The sequence below is a fragment of the Adiantum capillus-veneris genome, chromosome 7, assembly GCF_014529385.1.
Source record: "Adiantum capillus-veneris isolate H3 chromosome 7, ASM1452938v2, whole genome shotgun sequence".
NCBI lineage: Eukaryota > Viridiplantae > Streptophyta > Polypodiopsida > Polypodiales > Pteridaceae > Adiantum > Adiantum capillus-veneris.
The window spans coordinates 160,177,597-160,193,868 of record NC_140937.1 but is presented as its reverse complement, the minus strand read 5'-3'; the positions used below and the strand labels follow the sequence as shown (position 1 = coordinate 160,193,868).

General features: G+C 45.7%; 1 protein-coding gene across 1 annotated transcript in view; it reads left to right on the top strand.

The window, feature by feature from the left end:
* LOC147454937 (RNA pseudouridine synthase 2, chloroplastic-like) overlaps positions 1-15,200 on the top strand; it is a 211,898-nt gene extending 196,698 nt beyond the window's left edge. The window contains exons 5-7 of the mRNA XM_086517456.1: positions 14,375-14,453; positions 14,562-14,737; positions 14,834-15,200. Of these exons, the coding sequence (XP_086373582.1) occupies positions 14,375-14,453; positions 14,562-14,737; positions 14,834-14,942 (364 nt within the window). The 3' untranslated portion in view covers positions 14,943-15,200. The remainder of the gene's footprint in view (positions 1-14,374; positions 14,454-14,561; positions 14,738-14,833) is intronic.
* Positions 15,201-16,272: the final 1,072 nt, after the last annotated feature.

The following is a 16,272-nucleotide window of genomic DNA, read 5'->3' as shown; positions in this document are numbered from 1 at the left end:
GCAGACTGCAGGTCCTTCTCAGCACTTTATGGGACTATACACACAGCCTCAGCCTCCAGTTCAGTACTACAGTCCACAGTACCCTCACGGGTTTCAGTCTTCATCGTCCCACATGCATAGCGTTCCTTGCTGCGACGGTGTTGCTGGGGCACACCGCCATGGCTGTGTCACTCGTCGTCCTCAGTTCACTTCCGGACAGGTGTTACCCTCTGCCGTGCAGCAGCTGGTGGCTCCTTTCACAGGCGGCCAGGTTATGGACAACAGAGCTCAGCAGCCTCTATCAGCTCAGCAGTCCCTACAACGAAGTTCCACCATTGATTTGATGGCTCCACCTGCGGGGACCGATCCTTTGAGTGTAGCTATAGCGACTTCTCTTCCTCTGGGATGATGATTGACAGTCTTTTCACCATGACAGTACAGTAGTCATTTCTTATTGCAGTTCAGTCTTTTAGCAGTTTCAGCGGTTCTCTCACCGATACGGTGAGTGGTTTCGTGGCGGGCAACCTGTAGCAGGGCTACAGTGTCACTTTCACAGGACATACAGTTAGTACAGTTGGTCTAGTCTGGTTCACAGTGGACGGACTCTCTGGGCTGGACAGTGACACGTGGCAGGATACGGACGGTGGTCTAGTGGACATCGTGGCCAAGTCACCACCACTCAGTTTCGGGATAGACTTAGATGGCTGACATTTATGAGCCGTTGGTGGCTCTTTATGGTTGTACATATGAGTAGTAGTAGTTTGGTCATTGATCATCTTCTTTTACATCTGGTCCAACATCGTGGTCTAGAGTATAGAGTCTGTACACACATCACGTCTTCACCATCCCTGCACATTTGAGCCTCGACACCCCATTGTACCTGAGAGTCTAGGGCTAGAGCTGAGTGTGCTGCCACGCTAGAGTCTGTATCGTTCTTTGAGATAGTCGAGTCATTTGTTGTGGTCTGTTGCTGTGGTGTCACTGTGAGCTCAATTGTTGTCTATTGTTTCCTGTTTCAGTCTGTTTTGAGTGAGATTGTCACGCACATTGCACAGAGGAGCACCCACTGTAGAGAGCACGACACACTATCTGCGCTACAGACATACATGGGCTCTAGCAGTAAATCCAACAGAGAGGAAAGTGTTCCACCGACTTCTCGACTTCAAGGAGATGAAGAGCACTCCAATCCTAAGGGAGGAGCAGAGGAAAACAACGGAGATTCCAGTGGGAGCCAACCTCCTTCCGAGGAATCGAGAGAAGACCATGGCCTATGGCGGGAGATCTTGACAAGATGGAGTACTGGCGTCAGCTGTAGGTTGACACGTGCCAAACGAACGATCAAGTACTCCAAGGACCTGAAATACGTAAAGTATCTGAAGAATCACCCGCTTGACATCGTTCATTCACGATGGCGAGATGCCGTACATTCACCTCTCAAGTTGGCCATGCAGAAGAAAGCAAAGCCAAGTGCAAAAACGTAGAAATTGTACTCGCAAGAGGAGTTTGACGACACGCTTGAAAAGAAAATCAACCAATTGTGAAGACCACAAAGCATTTTCGGAAGAAGAGCAATTCAAAGGGATATCTTGGCCACCTAGGTTGGAAATCCACTCTCAAGGAGGCTAGTAAATCTAATAAACGTGTTCGTTTTGAGGATGACCCCAATTCTCCATCTTCATCTTCATCTTCGTCCTTAAGACAGTTTAGAGAGTTCGTCCGTTGATTCCAACAAGGAGGAAAGGAAGCGAAAGAAGTTGAGATAGACAAAGAAAAGCAAATCTCAAAAGAAGTCTAGAAAGCACCGCAAGCATTCTAGCAGTTCTGAGGACACCTCATTCGCTTATGGCAGTTCGTATACTGATTCTTGTGCATTTGGGACTATCTATGGAAAGAAACGGAACCCCCTAATACTATTGACTAGCATGATTACCTAGAGAAAAAGAGTAAGAAGAACAAGGAGTTCAAGGATTCTATGGAATGAAATGGAACCCCCTAATGCTGTTGACTAGTATGATTACCTAGAGAAAAAGAGTAAGAAGACCAAGGAGTTGAAGGACGGGGGTCAAGCAGTTAAGTTTCATACTTTTTCAAGCTTCAAGAATACCCATCGAGCCTTTACATACATATAGCAGTTTAACATCTCTTTTTCAGGAGGTGTTCTCGGAAGCCTCCAAGGTACGAAAGGCGGTGTCTTTTCTTATGAGTAATGCAAAGACATGGTGGTCCACCTTGCTGTTACACAGGAAAGCACCTAAGTTGTGGATCAAATTCAAACGAATCTTCACTTCGGCATGGTTAACGGAGGTGTATGAAGACGACATGATCACGGCTTGGCATCATCTGAAGATGACAAAGAAAGACACTTTGGTTGATTATTGCGAGAGGTTTTGGAATACATTTTTGCGAGTAGCTTCTTTTTGGAAGATTACCTATAAGGAGCAGGTAGAGCGGTTTTGTTTTTTTTCCAAGAAAAAGATCCTTCCATTGGTTAATAGAAATGCCCATAGGGCTACAACCACCTCTACTAGAGAGGGCTACATAAAAAACAAGGGTAGACTCTCACAATGAGAAAACAAAATATGTACAATGGGGAATAAATCACAAGATGGGAGGAGGAAAGAGCCACACAGGTGGACGGAAGTGCCATCTGGGTGCACCCTGGACCATGGTGAAGAAAGGCCCTAGGCGCCAAAGTAGCAGGCAAGCCTCTCTGCGCTCCCGCATGCGGTCAGGGCTGCCCAAGAGTCTCTCGAACTGACCCGTGAGTGTGAATCAGCTCCAACCAAAAATCACTAAGTCTCTGCCGGTGGCACAGTGCGAGCCTTGACGATGTGGAAACAGCGAGCCCGCCAAATGAACCAGAGTGTCAGGCCACAGACGAGCTACCAACGCACCCCTCTCTCGCTTCACTACTCCTGGGGGGGTAAGCTCTGTGGCAAGCTGAAGTGAAGGTCGACCCCCTGAATCACTATCGTCCTGCTGGTAAAGGCTAGCTCAAAATGGAGTGCAGGACCAATGAGGGTGGAAGGGGCAGCAACACCCGAAGTGTATTGTCGTGCTGTGGAAAGAGCCGGCATCAGCCGAAGAACCGAAGCCTAACCTGTTGTGCCATGGGGCAGTCCCACAGACAGTGCCGCTGACTCTTTAAAGGAAGGCCACAAGCCATCCATCTGGGAGTTTCTGTCTCTAGAGGGGTGAGCCAATCAGCTGGTAAAGCCTCTGTAATGTCCGGGCACATGCTCTGCACCCCCCTCATGCCTCGTAGCTAGATGCTCTGACCCTCCTCGGACAAACCGGAAAAGTGGAGCCAGTCTCCAAGAGTGCGGGCTGGACCCTCTGCCATGGGACCCCAAGAAACATGAGCCCCACTACCAACCAGGTGGCCTCTCTGAGTGCTAACCATGGGGTTCCAAACAAGGAGCTGTCTCAAGCGCTCCTCCATGCAAGTGGGCTGGGCTGATGCTACTTCTCAATTCCTCCCAAGACCTAAGTAGGCTTGCAGCAAAACGATCCTCCAATCTCCCGCTCAGAACAACTCTGCGCAACTCTGTAAAACTCCACCTGATGGAAGGGCTCCAAGGGCCTCCTGCATGAGGCACTCCAGCTCGAAGCCGGTGAAGCAACAACTCCTTCCAGGGCTCCTCCACTGGAAGCAGTCCTCTGACCACAAACTTCCCAAGAAAGGCTCTGCTCTGCTGTGCTGGGTCGATGATCCCCAGCCCCCCCCCCCCCCCCCCCCCCCTCTCTGAGAACATGCTAAAGTGATGACCTGCCAGGCTACTTTGGCTCGGGCTAGCTAGGTGTCGCACCCTGACCAAAGAAAATTCCTGATCAGCCTCTCCAGCTGGCTGATACAAGAGCTCAAGAAGATTCAACAAGACGTGATGTACCACATAGTAGCCAATAGCACCTGGTTGGCCACTACAACTCTGCCTACCTAAGAGAGCCGTGTCGAACTCCAATGTAGCATTTTCCTCCTAATGGACAAGAGGAGGGGAGCAATCTGTTGCTTAGGGGACAAGTCCAAACTCAGATAGCGAATTGGAGTCCCTGGGGGAATCCACCTGAAACCCTCACCTGGCGACCAATCAGGCGTAGGAGCACTGCCAACCGAGAAAACTACTGTCTTTCTCCAGTTGATCAGTGTGCGTGATGCACAACAAAACACCTCAAGAGCCTTCTCACACCTGTGCAGATTGGTCTCCTGGTCCTCCAAGTACAAGGCTGAGTCGTCGTCAAACTTAGCATCTAGTAGCTCGTCTCCCCTAATAGGGAGCTCTAAACCATGCAAGCCTTCTTGTTGTGAAGTCAAAAATCTGCTCAGTGCCTTAGCATAGAACAGAAAGAGAAAGGGGGCTAGAGGGCATCCTTGTCTGACCGAACGTGTGAACATGAAGTGTTCCTCTCTTCCTTCTACCAAGAGCACCTGATTGTGCGCACACTTGTAGAGAGCTGACACACCTCTGACCCAAGCATCTGAGAAACCCATCCTGCGTACAGTGCTCTCCAAGAAGTCCCAATCAACTGTGTCGTAAGCCTTCTCAAAATTGAAGAGTTCCTCGAGATCCTCTCTTCAAATACTACGCTTCTTGACAAAACCTGTCTGGGTCCCATGTATAATGCTCTCTAGTAGTGGCTGAATCCTCAAGCTTAGAGCCTTTGCTAGAATTTTGTAGGCTGAGTTGAGGATGGTGACGGGTTGCCACTGTCAAATCTCATCCAAGGAGCCTCCCTCCTTGGGATTAAGGTAAATCAAGCCCTCACTCATGCTGGCAGGCATCTCTCCAGTGTGCAAGATGTGTTGAAATGCGGTGCAAAGATTTGAACCAAGTCCCAATACTCCAAGAAGAAGCTGGGAGTCAAACCATCCTCCCCTGGACAGCTACCTTGGGGGAGTTCTCTCAGGGCTTCATGGAGCTCCTCTAGCTGGTGGAGGGGAATCTCTAGTCTCTGACGCATCCGTCTTTCCCCTCGTCTCCAACCTCTTGCCCTTCCCCTAGTTGCTTTCCCCTGGAGTCCCCTTTGCTCGCCCAAATCCTTGTCCTTCCTTACCCTCTTCCACTCTACCACTTGCTTGCTTTTCCCCTCACCTTCCCTCTGCTTGCCCAACTCATCGCTCTTCCCTTTCCCTCTTCCGCTCGCCTCAACTGTTGCCCTTAATCTGACCTCCATGTCACCCACTAGCTCGAGTTCCACCCTTGGACTCACCTTTGCACACAATTTTCTAAAATAAAAGCGAGTTTGCATATGTCTAATTTTGGCTTTAGAGAAAAGCAAGCGCCCTTTTACTCTATGCTAGACAAGGCTTCTTACAGCGTGGGGTCTAAAATAGCCTCCCATCTCTCACTCTTATTCCGCCCACACCTCCCACCTCCCTTCTACGTGAGCTACCTACAGATCCTCTTCATGTTTCACATTCTCTTGTGAATTCAGATTCCCTTGCAGATCCTCTTCGAGTCTCTTGCATCCACTTGTGGATTCAGATTCAAGTGATACATAGGTCATGGATTCCCAAACCCTTCCGAAAACTCCAGTACCATTCATGCATTCAATCAAGAAGTTTTTCGGCCCAAACAAAAATTGGACCTGCTGCTAAGCGCAGCTCTGCTGTGGAGGCTCTTCGCTTGCCAGTAACGGCTTGGCACTAAAAGAAAAGAACGTGAGTAGATGCTCAAGAAGAACTTGCTACAAGATCCTCTTCTTCCACGAGGAAACCAGTCTCACCTTCTTTACCACCCTCAGAATATGCATCTTCAGACGAAGATGTCGATCCGGGTCAAGTTGATGCAAAGGACACTTTGAACGACTCTTTCCATGTAAATTAAGAAGTCAACACACAATCGTCAGACCACAACGATACTGACGGCAAGGGGCATCACGCATCTGAGTCAATGAAGGATCTGGATCAGAAGCAGACATAGCTGTGATGTTAGTGGCTAAGCAGGTGCCACCACCATCCTTTACCAAAGATAAGCAGTATGTCACACCGATCATTGCGATAGCAAGTAGTAAGCTTTTTGTGCCCAATAAGGTTCCCTTAGGACCAACTAATAACTGGTTTCTTTATACATTTTTATCATCACCCTCCGATCTCTTCCCTATCTCTGGTATTCTCCTCCGAGAAAATCAAGTTTGGACTAACTAGATTGGCACTTGCGTACTTTCCATCTCTACCTAGTGTTCTCCTCCTCGCCAAATTCTTCAACCACTTTCCGGCTTTGCAAACAGGTTATATGACTCCCAAGTGTCCTTGCAGAAGCCATAGGGTTGTCTAGTTCTATGACAGCCAATACACGCACCTCTATGCATTCGAAGAAGTGCAAGACAGAAATAGTAGCTGCATTTATTATGTTGCTGTCTTCATCACCTAGATTACAATTGGCATGTCAATCTTTACTCAGTTTTGAAGTACTATTTTTTGTTGACACCTCCCCCTAGCAGAGAAACCTGTCAACAATCTTTGAGGAACAGAGGTGCCAGGTACTACTTCGATCAAGGTATCTGAAGATAAAAGAGCTCCCCTCTCATCCCGGCTTCCAAAACAGCGACAAAATGCCCCATGTTGGTTAAGATCCTCTGGAAGTACTTGAAACTCCCTCCTTTGCAGCAACCTTATGGGTTTTAGGCCCATTTGGAGAAAGCTCAAAATAAAACAGAAATTGCAACTTAGAAAAAAGAAGCTCGGGCCAAAGAAACAAAGTCTTTTTGCTCTCACGCTCACACGCAGACGAACTCCAACCCACCTAATGATGAGGAGCCACAATCTTCACATGTTGAGGGAGCGTCTCCTGTTCACGCCCACATCCATCCATCCCCTTGCACACTAAAGTGAGGCATCCCAAACCACCCATCTGGCATACCTCTATAGCTAAAAGGGAAACAGAACTCCCCACAATCTTCACATGTTGAGGAGACACAATCTTCAAACCCATCAGAGGAGCAACGGGTACAAGAAGAGGGATTTTCACTTCCAAAGATAGAAATTATTGACTTGGGTGGAGACATTCATTTGGTTCAACCAGGGTCTCATAAAAGGGAGAGCATCCATCCCCTTGCACACTAAAGTGAGGCATCCCAAACCACCCATCTGGCATACCTCTATAGCTAAAAGGGAAACAGAACTCCCCACAATCTTCACATGTTGAGGAGCCACAATCTTCAAACCCATCAGAGGAGCAACGGGTACAAGAAGAGGGATTTTCACTTCCATGATAGAAATTATTGACTTGGGTGGAGACATTCATTTGGTTCTCAACCAGGGTCTCATAAAAGGGAGAGGAAGAAGACAAGTAAAATGAAGAAAGACAAAGCCCCCATTGACACCATCAGATTGTCACAAACTGCTGACATGTCAAGTCATTGAAGCAGACACCAGTAGGCGAGGGGAGTGGGCAACACACAAGGTGGGAGGACTGCTCGGGACGCAGGGCAGGAGTGGAGCACAAAACCCCTCGGATGGTATCAAACATGAACCGAAAACTCCCAGAACCTATGAAATCCATTTCGAAACTCCCATTTTGAAACTTCATGGCTACTATGGAGTACGGGCAGGTATTTTGACAAGCTCGATAGGATGGGGCTCAAGAAGGGCCCATGCGACATAATAGAGGCCCCCCCCCCCTCCCCGCGACACGTTAGATGTGCATGAATGAGTGAGACCAAGTTAGTGCCTTTACTAATCAATGCCAGATTATTGTCACGACTAAAGGACTCGACTCTCTTATGCATTTAAGAATTGTCTTCCAATTTAGGCTCCATATTGGACACGGGTAACCAGATTTCTGAAAGGTGACTATAGCTCGGGCCCTTCACTCTAGGACTGCATGTGTGAGGATATTCTCTAAAGCAACTGAAGAGTTGCATTGCCTTGTGTTAATCTCATCTTTGCTGCTATTGTGTAGAGAAAGCTGGCTCACAGAGGAGATAATGAAAATATGCATATTACAATGTGTGTCCATGTAAACATGAATTATTTATCAACCTTGGATTTCACCTCATCTTTTGCGACATGTAAGAAAACTAGGCACATTTAGTGTCTCCATAGTTATCTCTGGAGAGTCCATACTGAAATTCTGTTATTTGCAAGCATAAAGAAATATGACTAATGTGGAGTTCAAAGGAGGGTCATGTGAATGGGATATTCTGCTTAAGTCCAGTGACTGTGATGGTTTGATTTAAGCCAAAGTTATACAAATTTTAGTCTATTTCATTGCCTCACAATGTCAGTAACTAATTCACACAATGGTACGACCGCTCTTGTCAACTCTAAAGGTACTCCTATGCCGTATAGATTGGTCATGTGGCACAGCATCAGATACTTATTATGGCAGACTATCCTCCATCCACATCTTCTGACCTCTTATGATGACGATACAACTTGCCTTAGCTTTTTGCATGGCTAGATTCTGCCCCTTATTCTCTGCTTAACTGCTGAGTTTACGCACATGCTAGTGGTTCCAAGCCAACCTACCGACCGCTCCGGCGCCCACCGTGGGCTTCTGCGCAATGGATTGTGGATATAGGGAAATGCACCTCCCCTTCGTTCTTGTTGGGGTATAAAGCCCAATGTGGTCGCCTAGGTAAGTGGGCGGGCCGCCAGGTATGTACACATATTCTTTTGTAAAAACCTAATAAGAACTCACTATGCTCTACACATTACAGTAGAGCGAGTTCACCATATCGTCGTGCTCTTCTTCTCGCACTCTCTCTCGTGTCGCACTTCCGCTCGTACTCCTTCAACTGGTATCAGAGCTCAGATCGAGGCTCGGGGCAGCACTGCAGGAGGCTAGAGTCACCGGCTCATATTGGAGTGAAATTCGACAGGCGAAGACACGGCCCCAAATTCTGAGGTCATCTCGGCCACCGTTCGGCTTCGACAAAGGTCTGCGCAAGCCATTTTCGACTACGTGGTCTCAGCAGGTGCAGATCCGACTCTGCAAATTTGGGGTTTTCGGCTTACGATTGTAGGTGCTGAGGATATCGACACTCCCAGAGTGTTGATTTGTGGCTGTCTACACATCGAAGGACGGCTCACAGTTCTTGGAGGCGTGTCACATACGACACGGGCGCATCTACACACAGACTGTAGGCGACATCCACTAGTTCATCAGGTAGCTTGTGTTTGCTACTTGATATTCCAGATTTCATCCTGACATTGCAGGTACTTCCACATGGGATGTATTGTCAGAGATGATGTATGTTTGTTGAGGGTTTGCTGGCTGTGAGTCACGCAGCAAACAACCGCCGCAGCGGTTACAGCATATAGTGGAAAATTTGTGGATGTATGACTTTGTGGGAAGTCTATGTACTGTCAGATTTACTGCAGCCTTTGTTGAGGGTCGAGTGAGGTTTTATTGAGCTGGGGGATTCTCGAATGTTGAGATCCTTTCGGTGATACAGGTCTTGGAGCGATCCCTCGAGCACCCTTAGATAGGCAACTAGGATGTATTGACTGTGAGTTAGACAGTTGGGATTGCATCTTTGCTTTACTGCCGTTGAGGCATTGTCACAGTCTATGCTTACAGGACAGTGAGAGACAGTACAGGTGCAGGACAGGTTTACCCACAGCTTACAGTGTCAGAGAGAGAGTGTTTTTTGAGCTGTTTTTTGGTCTGTTTTTTGAGTACACCAGAGCCATTTTACAAAGGAGACTCTGCCGAAATTTATGCAAAATCTGAAGCTTTCTTGGTTCATTTGACAGGTTGATATTGGTTCAGAGGTCAGTTTAAAGGGGAAACTTTGCCGAATTTTTCCCAGGAAAGTAAACCACTGTGAAGCGTAGCTATGGCTGGATCACAGGACACTGCTCTTTACAATATCAAGAAGCTGGATGGAACCAATTTCCCATTGTGAAAGAAGCAGATTTGGCACGTGTTGGTACAAAAGAAGCAGATAAAACCTATAAAGCTCAAGGGGATAAAACCAGAAGATATGGACGAAGATGAATGGAGCTAAATGGATGAATTGGCACTTTCTACCATTATGCTGACTTTGGCAGAAAGTGTTTACTTCAATGTAGCAGACGAGATGTCGGCTTATCAAGCATGGTTAAAGCTGAGTGATCTTTATGAGAAGCAAAGTGCAGCTTCACAGGTATACTGGCTTAAGAAGCTTGTTGACTTGAAGATGAAAGAAGGGACACCTATGTCCAATCATCTGAATGAATTCAACACAATCTACGGTCAGTTGTCAGCTCAAGGTGTCAAGTTTGATGAACCTGTTAGAGCTATGTTCCTATTGATCACATTGCCGGAAAGTTGGGACACTTTTCGCACAGCTTTGAGTAATTCTGCACCTCCAGATGGTTTGAACATAGCAGGTGTAGAAGGAAGTCTGCTTACTGAAGAAACCAATAGAAAGACAATGGACAAAGGCAAAGGAACAGCCTTAGTTGTCGGGGGAAGGACCAAAGAAAAGTACAAAGGTGGAAAGAGGAATCAATCTCGTAGCAAGTCCCGCAGTGCTAAAGACAAGAGTGACATAGAATGCTACCATTGTGGCAAGAAGGGTCACATGAAAAGAGACTGCAGAGAATGGAAAGCAGAAAAAGGCAAAGAGAAAGCTGAAGACCATGGTGAGAAGAACAAGTCCTCAGTGAAGATTCAAGAAATAAATGTGACAAACACTGTTGCAGAGGATGACAGTCTAGTGTCAGGAGACATCTACTTCTTGAAGAATACAATGGATTCAGCTCTTCTTACAGCATCTAATGGAAATGCACTGAGTGACTGGATTATAGACTCAGGGGCATCACTTCATGTGTCTCCAAACAAGGAGTGGTTTACCTCTTATGTGACCACTAAAGATCATGTTCGGCTAGGCAATGGGCAGACATGTGAGATCTTAGGTGTTGGAGATGTTCAATTGAAGTTTCAGAATGGCTCTTCTTTCACGCTAAAGAATGTGAGACATGTTCCCGCAATTACAAAGAGCTTGATCAGCACAGGTTTACTTGATGATGCTGGCTACGTCACCACTTTTGGACAGAACATGTGGAAGATATCGAAGGGTTCTATGACAGTAGCACATAGAGTAAAGTCTGGAGGACTTTACATGATTTATGTATCAAATGTCTCTAAAAATGTAATCAATGTAACGGAGCAGCCGAACGTTTCTTTGTGGCATAGCCGGTTAGGACATATGTCCAAGAAGGGAATGGAAATCTTGTCTCGTTTTGTTATTTGCCTGGCTTTTCATTTAATGATTTTGAATTCTGTGAACATTGTCTGTATGGTAATCAAACACAGCAGCCACATAAGCATAGAAGCAGTAGAAGAGATACACAGTTGGCACTTGTTCATAGTGATTTGTGTGGACCTATGCCTAACCTATCTCTAGGGGGAGCTTCTTACTTTATGACATTTATAGATGATTACTCGAGGAAAGTATGGGTTTACTTTCTCAAGCACAAGGATGAAGCGTTTAGTGTTTTCAAAACGTTTGTGACACTTGTGGAGAATCAGAGTGGCAAGAAGCTTAAATGCTTACGCACTGACAATGATGGAGAGTATGTTTCAAAGGCCTTTCAGGACTTTTGTGAGTCAAAAGGTATAAAACGTGAACTTACTGCTCCTTACAATCCTCCTCAAAATGGTGTTGCCGAGAGGATGAATAGGACCATACAAGAGAAGGTCAGAAGTATGTTGTCTAATGCACAACTGCCAAATGGGTTTTGGGCTGAAGCTGTATCAACAGCTGTTCATCTTGTAAATAGATCTCCTAGCAAGGTTTTGCAGAAGGATTCAGTGCCAGAGATGGTATGGTCAGGCAAAATGCCCTCATACAAGCATCTCAGAGTCTTTGGCTGTGAGGCATATACTCACGTTCCAAAGGAATTTAGGAACAAACTTGAGCCAAAGAGTAGAAAGTGCATCTTTCTAGGCTATGGTAATTCTGGTGAGATGGGGTACAGACTTTGGGATCCCGAATCCAGAAAGGTTGTCCGCAGCAATGATGTTCACTTTAATGAATCCAAATATCATTCTAAACCAGAGAGGGTTGAGGAGATTAGAAGAGTTGTCTTCCAAGAAGATGAACCTGCACGTGCAAGACAAAATATCAGGGCTCAAGAGGAGCAAGGACAGGATAGAGTGGAACCACAGGTTGTGGCTGAGCCTGAGCCACCTATTGTGCGTAGATCTGGACGTGTCACGCGACCTCCTGTAGGTTTGTTCCATCTATGAACTATGTCATGTTGATTGATTGCAATGAGCCGTTGTGTTACAAGGAAGCAGTGCAAATGAAGGACTCCGGGAATTGGCAATTGGCCATGCAGTCAGAGATGATAGCTCTGCATAAAAACAAGACATGGAAGCTAGTTAAATTACCATAGGGCAAAAAGGCTCTACCTTGTAAATGGGTTTACAGGTATAAGATCACCGCTCATGATAGTCAGCCAAAGTACAAAGCAAGGCTTGTTGCCAAGGGCTTTAAGCAAGAACAAGGCATTGACTTTGATGAAGTCTTCTCTCCGGTGGTCAAGATGACTACATTGAGATGCTTTCTTGCATTGGTTGCCATATTAAATTTGGTGTTGCACCAAATGGATGTCAAGACAGCGTTCTTGCATGGTGATTTAGATGTGGAAATTTACATGCAGCAGCCAGAAGGGTTTGTTGAGAAAGGCAAGGAAGATTGGGTATGCCAGTTGTTAAAGAGTCTTTATGGCTTAAAACAATCACCGAGGGCATGGTACCATAAATTCCACAAGTTTATGCTTTCTCAAGGCTACAAACGTAGTGAGTTCTATCACTGTCTATATACAAAGAAAGCTAAGGATGGTAGTTGGCTGATCCTTATTTTGTATGTGGATGACATGTTGATTGCTGGCAAGCACTTGGAAGAAATTTCAGCTTTGAAGTCAAAGATGGCAAAATCGTTTGACATGAAAGACATGGGTAAGGCAAGTCATATACTTGGTATGCGCATTGAGAGAGATAGATCAAAGAAGTTGATTTGGTTATCTCAAACAGAGTATATTGACAAGGTTTTGCAACGTTTCAATATGGAGAAGGGAAAGGCACTGAGTGTTCCATTGCCACCATATGTGAAACTTAGCAAACAAGATTGTCCTGTGTCTGAGGAAGAACAGGCTAAAATGGATAAGATTCCATATGCGTCTGCAGTGGGTAGTTTGATGTATGCAATGATTGCTACTCGCCCAGACATTGCATTTGCAGTGGGAGTAGTAAGTCGATACATGTCAAACCCAGGCAAGAAACATTGGGAGGCAGTGAAAGGAATATTGAGATACCTGAAAGCTACAAAGAGTATGCGTATATGCTATGGGAGTCAGGAGCTAAGTGTAAAGGGTTTTACAGACTCAGATTATGCAGGTGACTTAGACAACCGAAGGTCTACGTCAGGGTATGTCTTTACATTGGCTGGTGGAGCAGTATCATGGCGTTCTAGATTACAAGATTGTGTTACTCAGTCTACTACAGAGGCTGAATATGTTGCAGCATCAGAGGCATGCAAAGAATCAATTTGGCTTAATCGACTAGTAACAGATTTGGGAATCAAAGAAGAGATGCCTGTGTTATATTGTGATAGTCAAAGTGCTATACAATTGGCTCGCAATCCAGTTTATCACTCAAAGACAAAGCATGTGGATGTGAAGTATCATTTCATCAGGGAAATGCTCGAGGATAAGCAACTTCAGCTTGTCAAAGTTCACACCACAGAAAATCCTGCTGATCTACTTACAAAAGGACTTCCCTCAGAGAGCTTTGCGCATTTTCGCAAGCAGTTAGGTGTAGGGTAGTACATCACTTCTCTACATCTCTTGTATATTAGCTTGTATAGTAGCTTCTCTCACACTTAAAGTACCACATTGGACTTTAAGTGGGAGGTTGTTGGGGTATAAAGCCCAATGTGGTCGCCCAGGTAAGTGGGCGGGCCGCCATGTATGTACACATATTCCTTTGTAAAAACCTAATAAGAACTCACTATGCTCTACACATTACAGTAGAGCGAGTTCACCATATCGTCGTGCTCTTCTTCTCGCACTCTCTCTCGCGTCGCACTTCCGCTCGTACTCCTTCAGTTCTCCCCCCTCCCCCCTGCCCCCCTCCCAAAAACCCCAACCAGAGGCAAAAAAGTGGGGTTAAAATTTGTGTAGATGTAGTAGAAAGAAAAGGGGAGTCTTTCTATGGCCTTCAAAAGGAAAAAAAAGTGGAATCACCAAAACTTTCTTGGAAATAGAAAATGATTTCAAGCAGAGCGTCTTGCTTGATAGTTTAAGGTCGCAGCTGTTTATATTTGCGCGGCAGGCGTGTAATAAAAGTGATGACTGAGCCGTTGTGCCGCCTGTGCACGCTGCTGGAAAGTGTAACTTGTTTGCTCAATTTTTCACTGCCGAAGATAGTTTCCTTGATTTATGTGCTATATTGTTTAGTTTTGAAGTATTGGAAGTCTTAGCAAATGGGGGTGCAGCACTCATGGAGTGGAAGCTGGAAACAGGGCGAACTCATCAGGTATTGAAAAGGAATTGTTTATGTGGCTGCATTATGCTTATTCCTTGTCTCCTAGCATAATCTAACCTTAGTGTGTAACTTTTTGCCTTCTTGTGTCTTTGATGTTAGATTCGTGTTCATGCCCAATACCTTGGCCATCCTCTGCTAGGTGATGACGTATATGGTGGTACAAGGGGTGCAGCATTGTCCTGTATATTACCTAAGATACAGTCATCTACTCATGGACTGGCACGAAAGCTTATTAGTCAACTGCAAAGGCCTTCTCTTCATGCAGCCACTTTAGGGTATTATTCAAGAAGAGATGAGTTGTGCTTATGGTTCACCTCAGAAGTTCTCTCTTTATTGATTTTCAACATAGTTTGGCATGTTTCCTGTTTCAGGTTTATTCACCCACGAAATCTAAAGGAAATGACATTTTCTTGTCCTTTACCAAGTGATTTTGAAGAACTCTGGCTTCAGCTCAAGAGCTTTAACAACAACATACTATAACCCCCGCTGGTGTCGCTGCAAAATTGTATGAGAACATTGCAAGAATGGGCAACAGCTTGCAATCCTATTTGTTATACTTCTAATTAAGTGACCCATTTTGGATGTCAACTTGCTATATGAGGAGGTCATACCCATCATGTATTGTGCATGTCAACATTCTTGTAGGTCCACAAGCTTGTTGTGATGACATCCAAAATTTTCTCATATGATGCTGGATATTACTTTGGATTAAGCATGCAAAATTAGGAATTCAAGTCCCTTTTTTTTTGTGTGTGTACAGCATGAAAGATGAAAGGTAGGTTGAAGCCAAAATTCCAATTAATCCATGTTGTCAAATTTGAAGATCTAAGCCGATTTTACATTTGTTGTTTTACTTGGAGCTTGAGATGCAGCATCCAACAAGATCTTGAGAGGTGTCTACATTTGAAGAGGTTGGAGAAAACATACCTACCTGTAGCAAGCTACAATGTCACTTTCATAGGACACACAGTTAGTACAGTTGGTTTGATCTGGTTCACACTGGACGGACTCTCTGGGCTAGGCAGTGACATGTGGCAGGGATACGGACGGTGGTCTAGTGGACATCGTGGCCAGGTCACCACCACCACTTAGTTTGGAGATAGACTTAGATGGCTGACATTTATGAGCCGTTGGTGGCTCTTTATTGTTGTACATATGAGTAGTAGTTGTTGGGTCATCAGGATCATCTTCTTCATATATGGTCCAGCGTCGTCGTTTAGAGAAGTGAGTCTATACACAGCACATCTGCACCATCCCTGCACATATGAGCCTCGACACCCCCATTGTACTCGTGAGTTATGGGCAGGAGCTGAGTATGCTGCCTCGCCAGAGTCTGTACTGGTTCCTTTGAGATAGTTGAGTCCATATGTTCTGGTCTGCTTGTGTGTCTCTGTGTTGATTTGTTGTTATCTGTTGTTTCCTGTGTTTTCATTCTGTTGTTTCTTGTGTTTTCATTCTGTCATTCTATTTTCAGTGAGATGTCACGCACATTGCACTGAGGAGCACCCATTGTAGAGAGCACAACAAACTATCCACGCTATGGGTGCTCTCATTTTGGCACGCCTGGTAGGACCTCAACTGAAGTCTCACTCTCTGTTGAAGTACAAATCGAGGAGCTAGCTGGTTTACCTAGCCTCGCCTACTTCGCCTTGTCCAGTGCAGCCTGCTGGTTTGGTCTAGTTTCACCCTAGACAGCTTAGTCTAGCTGACCTAGTCTCTCGCCCTGCTGGTCTGGTCCTCTCTCGCCCTGGTCCAACCAAGCTCTCGACCTTGTCTAGTCCTTCCTCGTCCCAGGTCCAGCCAAGTGGTC